We start from the raw sequence: 8626 nt of genomic DNA, 5'->3' as shown, positions 1-8626 counted from the left end.
ATGAGCAATGCCATTTTCTGGACATTAGAGGAAGAAAGGCAGCAGCAAGGATAGGTGATTATTTCCAAAAGTTCGGGGGCAGAGGAAGACGCACTGTGTGATAAACTTGTTTGGGCACCATAAATGACAAAGTTTACATGGTAGAGGAACTCAGGCTTGAAGCCAACGATTGGAGAGTTGTGTCACAGGTGGTAAATGACAGGGAACTGAAGAGCGAAAAAGATAATTCTTTGGTGTAGCCAGGCCCAGAAAGGTAGAGGGACATTTTATCAAAGAACCCAAGAAAGCTTTTTATGGCAAGCTTCCACAATGCCATTAAACCAATCAGAAAAAATAACCTCCCATGTAAAAGGTAACAAAATCATTGTTACTTGAGTAACTATTAGTATCCTTTAAGTAGTGAGGAACTAGAATATTTTTTCTGAGATTCCATTTACACAACTGCTTAGGTCATTGCCCCAACCTCATGTGTATCCTTCTAGGAAAAGTATCACGCAAGATCAAATGTAAGCTTTGGGTGAAGACTGACTCACCAGAACACATCCTTTAGGCTGTATTCCTCAATTATCTAAGGCCCATCTACTTATTTCTGAAGTGCAGTTACTTGTCTGTGTTCTAGGATATCCCTGCCCAAACAATCCTTTTGTAAACCCGAAGTTCTTCAATATATGTGGACAATGTGCCTGCCGTCCCAACCTTCATTCTCCAATTCCTAACAAGCTCAGCTCAGGCTCTAGAGGTCCAGGTTTTCACTTACGGCCTCTTGAGTGCTGTAAGCACTAATCACAGGGTCTTCTTTAAATATGGCTGGATGTCAGAAGTCTTTTACCTCTTCCCACCACCCCTGCTGCCTGGGCATAATGCAGAATTTCAGACAAAGCAACTTTGACAATGGAAGCCATATGCCAAAGACAGCAAAACAGAGAATGGATGCCTCTTTTCTGGCAATAGTTAAGTCCAGATAACTCTGGTCTCTAAAATATTTGATATTCTGAAATCTCCACCTTACAGTGCGTATTTACCCACTACTTTACCCACAGGAAGCAGGTGCAGGAGTCTCAGGGCGGATAGCATCACAGGTGGAGGCCGTATACTGCCTTCAACACATACCAACTTGTGGCCCTTGTCATTCATCTTCTATCCTTACATGTAGAGTGAATAACAACCATCTTTAAACAAGCATGAAAATTAAAGGATAGCTTCTATTGCCTTAAATTACACATTTCAAAAATCGAGATTTATAATGCTATAAAAGCAAATGTCCCACCTAGTTAAAAATCAAGGGTAGCAGTGAAGTTTGTCTCTCACTGTATATTGCACCCAACCTTAAGAAATCTGTACTTCATTGTCATCTGATAGCATTTGAGGTTCCTTTATTAATCAAACTTGACATTTTTATGATTCATAGTATTTGTAAAAATGGTAAAATTCCAATGATAGTGACTTTTTTCTCCAAAAACAGGCATGTAATAATCTTTCTTGATGTTTCTGGTCACTTTGGAAAACTTGCAGCTTTTGCTGTATCAACACTATTGTACCACCCCCCCCCCCAAAAAAAAAACAACTGTGGCCACAGCGAAATTCCAGTTCACTTTTCCATAATCTTAGTCCTCCAGCAAGATGTAGAGTCCCTCTCCAATTAAATCTCAGTGGGTTGTGTCTGACTCTGTAACCAACAGAGCACAGAAGTGAAGACTTCTCAGGATAGGTCACAAAAAGGATACTTTTCCAACTCTTGGAAACCAACCACCTTGTGAGGCAATGTCTAGGTAGCGCTCTGACAACACCCCAGCTTGTTTCATCTATCACCTGTGTATGAAAAGCTTTCAGGTAAGTCCACTTGCTCTCCTTTAAAAGCCGGCCCCTGCTGATGGTTGAGCGGAAATGAAGTATCCAAGCAGAGAGTAAATAAATCTTGTCACTGCTTTAAGTTTTGGTAGTGCTTTTGTTATGCGGTGCTAGGTAACTGTAACTACTGATGAAAAACTGTCCAGTCCCATTGAGTTTACAAACAATATTTTTATCAATTTCCTCAATGTAAGCAACTCAGTTATGGATGGATGTGACTACTACAAAGGATCTTGGGAGTATCTTGGTTGACTTATGAGACTGAACTAATGAGAATCAATTACTTACCTTGTTGCATAGCCCCATAGAGTATTGTGGCCAGTACATTGGAAGGAGTCCAGATAAATCCTAAGTAATCTACACATGCAAAAATTTGCTATACACTTACCAGTTCAGAACTGGAGAACCAAAGAGTGGGTAGTAATTCAATGAAAAGGTGACTATTTTGATCTAAGATCAGTTGCAGGAAGTGAATGAAAAGGCAGCCAAGCAGAGCTGAAACAGTGCAAATGTATGTTAGAGAGGCTGAGTTATTGCTGTCCAACTTGCTTTTAAGGTTAGGTCCACTCACCAAGGCCAACTGAACAGCAAAGAACAGATCCCAGCCTCTAGTTTGAAACACATACTGTATGTATTGACTGGCCTGATCCAAGCGGAAAATCACTTCCTCCAGACAGACCTCTGTCTGACCTCCAGACAGACACCTCTCACGGTCCATCCCTAGTGTCCAGGGCTCCAGGTAGGTATCAGGGATGTACAGGATACAGGATAGGCTGACAAATTATGACTTCATTTACTTTTATCCTAAGTCATTCCGGGTTCAACCAAAAGCAAAATAAACCAGCATATGAAAACATATTTTTTTTAAAGTAATGAGATTCTTAAATTGACTTTCTTTAAGGGCATCAAATTATTTTCTTCCTGTTACAATATCAAAAACATACAAAATGTGTATTCTGCAGTCTTAATTTCAGTGTTATTTTGCACACCAAGTACGGCATCTCTTAGCAAGGAGCAATTTTACCTTTAAAACGACGAAACACCCCGGCCCTCCCCCAACTAATTCTGAAATTAACTGCCAACATCAATTTAAATGATGATCCTAACCACAAACTCTAGGTTTTCTTATGTTAGAAAGCCCATTTCCTAACTGCTCATTATGCCTATTATCATGGTAGAAGTACTTTCCAGGTCCTAGTATATTCTCAGCACAACCAAATCTTTCACAACTTATCACACCACTGAGCATGAATGAACAAGTGGTAGATGGACTCTAAAGGCTTTTTAACCATTGTACTGCCATGTGGGAACTATTTTACTCCCACATTCATTAAATATGAATGGCCAGCCCCAAAACTTGGCTTTTTATATGTTACCAGTTAATAACTGGACTTTTAAACCTGTATACAAAAATCACCATTATACAGCTAAAACTTAATCACGAGTTAACTTCACCATTTAATTTTCAGCTACCAGAGACTTAGTGCTTTAAGTAGCACATTATCTAAATTATGAATACATATTTTCAAAAAAAACTGTTTACAATTACCAATAATGATTAAAAAAACTAAGTAACATGCTTCCTTCAACCTATCCATTTATTGTCATTTAAAATAACTCTGGTTAAGAGAAATAATTACTTCAAGTTTTGTATAATTGCTTTCAATCTTTCAAGGCCCTATTTAATATACATTGAGCCATATAACGTACTTAAACTGGGGGGTAAATTCTGTGGGGTTCGTTTCTGCTGACCCAATTTGGAAGTGGCAAAGGCTTAATTTTGGTTCACGAACCATTGGTTCAGAGCTTTCCAGTTCATTATGGGATACTATGAGCAATAGGTGCTATGACCAAGGGAAATTTTGGCAAGAGATGTGTTCTATGATAGTTAAAGTGAGACATGTCCCGTATTTTGCATTCAGTAACCCCTCTAACATTATCAGGGGCACCCTATTTCCACTGAGTGTGATCCCAATATAACTAATTTGAGATCTACTATTGATTATTTGCACGAGGGTTTGTGTATTACAATAGGTGGCAAAATTATTCAGAACCTGATATAGAGGCCCCAAAACCAAACAGTGCAGTGCCCCTTCATCTTCTTTGTCGTGTAATTCTTTGAGTATACTTTGAATTTTAAATTGGATTAAATTGTGAAGATAAATGAAAATAAAATAACATCTGGCTTGATTTTAACAGTCAAAAATATAAAGGCTAAAACTTTTATAAGATTAACCAACCCATAAAACAGACTCATTCTAAACCAAGCCCCGAAGCCAAACACTGAAAGAATATCTGAATATTCATGTTTCTGCATGGTACAGTGTTTTCCCAGACAAACCCACGAGTTCAGTCTTACGAGCAGCAGTAATAAAGTTACTTCAATTATCTTAGAGGACTTATATACCAATCAATGTCATTAACCTATTCACAAAATAATGAAAATATTTCTATTCAAGTTAAGGTCTCCTTTTCATGTCTACCTGTTATTAAATAAGCTAAAAACTGAAGTAGAGGTAAAAGTCCATTTTTCTTAAGTATTTACTACTCTACGCCAATTCTGTAAATTTTACTTTCATAAAACTATGAACTAAAAATTTGAAGTGTCTCAAAAAAATATCTATAGTTAACTCAGTAAAATCCATAGAACTGTGGAACTCCTTTCCTTTCTAGTCTTCCAATGACAAACTCCATTTAGCAGGGTTTGGGAGGCTGCTCATATTCTGAAATTATGCCAATCTACAGGCCACCATGGCCTAAGCATAGAATACCCAACTCTAAATATCTCTACTCTGTTCTTACCAAAAAAGTCATTAAAAAAAAAAACCCCAAAACATCACCAGTACATTTTATAAAATTAAATGCAAATTTTATTAAGGATTTCCAATTACATATTTCAAATTTCTTGAATGGGGTAGAACCACTTTGGAAATGGAGAGATGGCAGAGATGAACACTGATATCCTTTGAAACCCCAACTTCATTAAGAGAACAATTCCTCTGCAAACCACATCACCCTTATCTAACAAGACGAAATGGTATTACCCCCCCACTTTGGCAATAGCTATTTCCTAAAGGAATGGGAAAAAAAACCAAACCAAAACAAAAAACAAACCACTTGGTTTTGCTACTGTGTAAGTTCATTAAAAATGGGACCCTATCTTTAGATTAACATTTTTTAAGTTTAGCTGTGTTCTAGTGAAGTATGGGTACAAAATAAATTAACAGAGTATCTGATCAAAGCAATTGTATCACTTTGAAAACTAGGAAAAAAAAATATAAGCTGTTTTCATGGCATTTTTCCCTATAAACTATTGCAATTGGTTAAGGATTTCCAGTAGTTAATTAAAATCTCAGGAGTGAAATAGATAATACTATACAAGTAACAAAATGTATTCATTCACATTCCAAAAATGGAAGCTCTATTACTTCTAAAAATGAACCTAATGTTATTTTATTATGAGCAGAAACTTTAGGCTGTTCTACAATTACAATCCAATTAGTCCACATTTACTGCCAAAGCTTTTAAGTTCACCACAAAAAATTAACAGTAATTAGCCTGAGGTATTTTAAATGTGGCTCTACAATCCTCAAATGTAATGGCATTCCACCCACCCCCACAAATAGTCTTATTTCTATTTTAGTACCATGATCTCTACAATATGGTCATAACTAAAATACTGAAAAACAGTCTTTGGACCTTTTCAAATAATTAGCTATCCATCCACTTCTATTAAAATAAGAGCCACACAAAGAACATTGCATGACCAGATCCCAAAATAAAGTACTTAACTTTCGTCTTCTAGTTTATCTATCAAACTGTGATAGAATGAAAGGCTGAATATCATACTTGTGGTGCAAACAGGTCCAAATTTTTAAGCATTTAATAAGGTTCAGAAACATTTCATATAATATAACTTAATATGCCTAACACATGAGGTAGTTAAGTAAACAGTACTACCCATTTTAATACATAGTAAGCAAAAGCATGGGTAAATAATATGCTCGTACTTTAAACAGTAAGAATTGGAATTAACCATAGAGGCTTAGGGCCCTCTCACATTTCGACTAAAAGAAATAAAACTTAAATTTTCTTTAAAAAAATTACATCATTTGTCTTTGTTTTTTACACTTTCTTATTAGATGCAATACACCTCTTCCAAAGTTGGCACCCTTTTCTTCAAAATGATGGTAAACTGAGCACAATGTTTAACTCAAACTAGGGCTCTACTTCTGCCTGAATTAGTACAAAATTAAGACATTATTTGTGAGAACTAAAATTATATTTGACATTTTTATTTTAGGCTGCAAAACCAAAAACAAGCAAGCAAACAAACAACAGAAAACTTGAAATGAACTTGTCAAATGATGAAAATTCATCCTTTCCAGGGAAGCAGAAGGTAGACCCTACCACAAAGAAAAGATGCTTAGTTAATGGAGGTTAAATTAAGAGTACAGTTAAAATAATAAAGCTTAACTTCTGAAAATACTAGGTTTTATTCACCTCCCTATGGTAACCAATAGCCATACTACTGGTTCTTTCCAGTTAACTACATCACCTAAAATATAAAAATCCATTAATAATCTAGGTTAATGTGTGTGTTCTTACTGGAAATTCTTAACCATAGCCTTATCTTGACAAGTTTTTCTTATTAATGATAAATTGTTTTAGTATAGGCACTGCATTTCTATGACAAAGTAATGAGAGGCAAAGCTAGTGCAAGCAAACTTAAACCCGTGTAACTACCATCTGAAAAAATACTTTGGTTCTTCAAGGAAAAAAAATAGCAAAACAAAAAATCTGTTTCATTTAATAGTTGTTTTATTTTGGTAGCTGTAATCTAATAATTACATGATAAAAATACCCCAGAAGAACCAAACTATGTAGCAATGAATGACAATGTGTGAGAGAATTTCTGCATTCAATATATCTGGCAGAAAAACCAAAGTTAAAATGCTAGGTAGAACAAAATTATTTTTAAAATATCAATTCCTTTCCTTTAAAAAAAATTACTGAGTCTACCAAGAAAATACAAAAACATAAGGCTGTAAGTAAATAATAGTTGTGTTTTTAGGCTATTACAGTGCAGGTTATCCTCAAGGTCACATACATCCTGCTTCACTGCTGCTTGCACTCTGCTGGGTTTTGATCCTTCTGTTAAAGGAAAACAAGAAGTCAATCTATCTTTTTCTACCTGCTTCAGTTAACTTTTCACTAGCAATTAACTACCTTAATTATCACATTATCTCACTCCTCTGTCAAAACTTTTGCCAAATTCATGACAGGGTATAGCAACGATAGAAAATTTATTTATTCAAACATTAGCAGATAACAAAAGTACTAAAATAAACCCAAATTTTAAACTGTAGAATGAACTCCATAAATTGAGACACACTGAGCCATAATCTCATTAAATTAGATAACTAAGCAATTGAGGTTAGTCATAGTACACAGTATCTTTGCTTTCTTATAGATCAGTTATTAAAAAAATACTCATTCCATTCACAAGTGAGCTGTTAGAGGAGTAATTTATACCTGTTAAAATATTTAATTTGGTTTTTAATTATCCCCTCTTACCTGCTCACTAGGTTAAAGTTATCTTCTGGATATTTTATAGCATTTAGCAAATTAATGAATGTATTAAAGAGAGATCAGAGTTACAAATGAATCCTGGTAAAATGTACGATGTATTTTGTGGGCAGATAAAGGCCTTTACTGATCCTGATATGACAAATTCCAGGAATAACACTGGGCCTCAGAGATGGGGAAGAGAGGCGGTTGAAAGAATCTAACCAAGCACTCCTGCATGCAGATGCTTTAAACCTGACCTTTGTTTATAAGCTTTCCTTTGGAGGGAAACAACCTAAAGCCATAAGCTATAATTTAAAATACTTCTAAAACACTATTTTAAAAAATGTACATGATAACATGCCATTAAAATAGAATCCTAGGACTTAAGTTAGCCTAAAACTGAAAAATACAGTCAGAACCAAAAATAAAAGTTTCTTAGGAGAGGAGCTTCAAAAGTGTGTGCCCTGTTGAAATGCCAGTGGCATTAAATACACACACACACACTCAATGGTCTAGACTTTAATGCACAAAATTAAACTTTATATTCAGATACACCAACTCTTATTTAACCTGATTTAAATTTAATAGAAAACAGCACGAATTTTGCTCACCTTTGAGTCATAGTCTGGATCATTTTCCTCATCTTCTTCTTCCCCTTCCTATATTAAAGTTCAAAATGCATCCATGAAGTAGGTACATAGTAGCAAGAAACGGCTCATAACGTAGGGAGAATTTAATACAAGTTACTCTATACGTCAACAGAATTTCATGATTACAAAGTTTGGTGACACTGCAATTTAATTTGAAAGCTTCTAATATGAAAAATTTCCCAACACAACTTGAGACATCCAGACAGCTTTTATTGAAAAGATTTACTGCAGCCAACGTTGAAAAAGTTTACTGCAGCTTTTGACTTCTTCAAAGAGCTGATAACCCTGCAGCAGAACAGAATTATTTGAAATAAAAAAAATGTTCTGAGTTTTGCAATTTATTTATTGAAACCTTATACATACATTGTTTGGCTGTAGATTCTAAAATCGTATTTTTCCAAAAAATGTTTTTATCCCACATCACAGAATAATGATTATAAGCAAAGTAATACATAAGTCACTCAATTTCCTTCTCAGTGTGTTTGAAACAGAATTATCTGCTCATTTGGTAAACATTACCTCATCCGCTTCTTCACCTTCTTCATCATACTAAAAAA

General features: G+C 35.2%; 1 protein-coding gene across 8 annotated transcripts in view; it reads right to left on the bottom strand.

Annotated features, from left to right (window-relative positions):
- Window positions 1-6122: 6122 nt before the first annotated feature.
- The window catches only part of NAP1L1 (nucleosome assembly protein 1 like 1), a 29252-nt gene continuing 26748 nt past the window's right edge, over window positions 6123-8626 (bottom strand). For 5 of the 8 annotated variants that reach the window (XM_053921092.1, XM_053921091.2, XM_053921093.2 and 2 more), the window contains 3 exons: window positions 8589-8618; window positions 8031-8078; window positions 6648-7002 (listed from right to left, as the gene is read on the bottom strand). In XM_053921092.1, coding sequence (XP_053777067.1) covers window positions 6967-7002; window positions 8031-8078; window positions 8589-8618 — 114 coding nt within the window. In that variant the 3' untranslated portion in view covers window positions 6648-6966. Of the gene's footprint in view, window positions 6255-6647; window positions 7003-8030; window positions 8355-8588; window positions 8619-8626 lie in introns of those variants that run through there. The other 3 variants (XM_053921086.2, XM_053921088.2, XM_053921090.2) reach the window with 3 other exon arrangements.

The sequence above is a fragment of the Desmodus rotundus genome, chromosome 3 (genome assembly GCF_022682495.2).
Source record: "Desmodus rotundus isolate HL8 chromosome 3, HLdesRot8A.1, whole genome shotgun sequence".
NCBI classification, from domain to species: Eukaryota; Metazoa; Chordata; class Mammalia; order Chiroptera; family Phyllostomidae; genus Desmodus; species Desmodus rotundus.
Note: the sequence above shows the minus strand (reverse complement) of the source record. Positions and strands in the feature narration are given on the sequence as shown.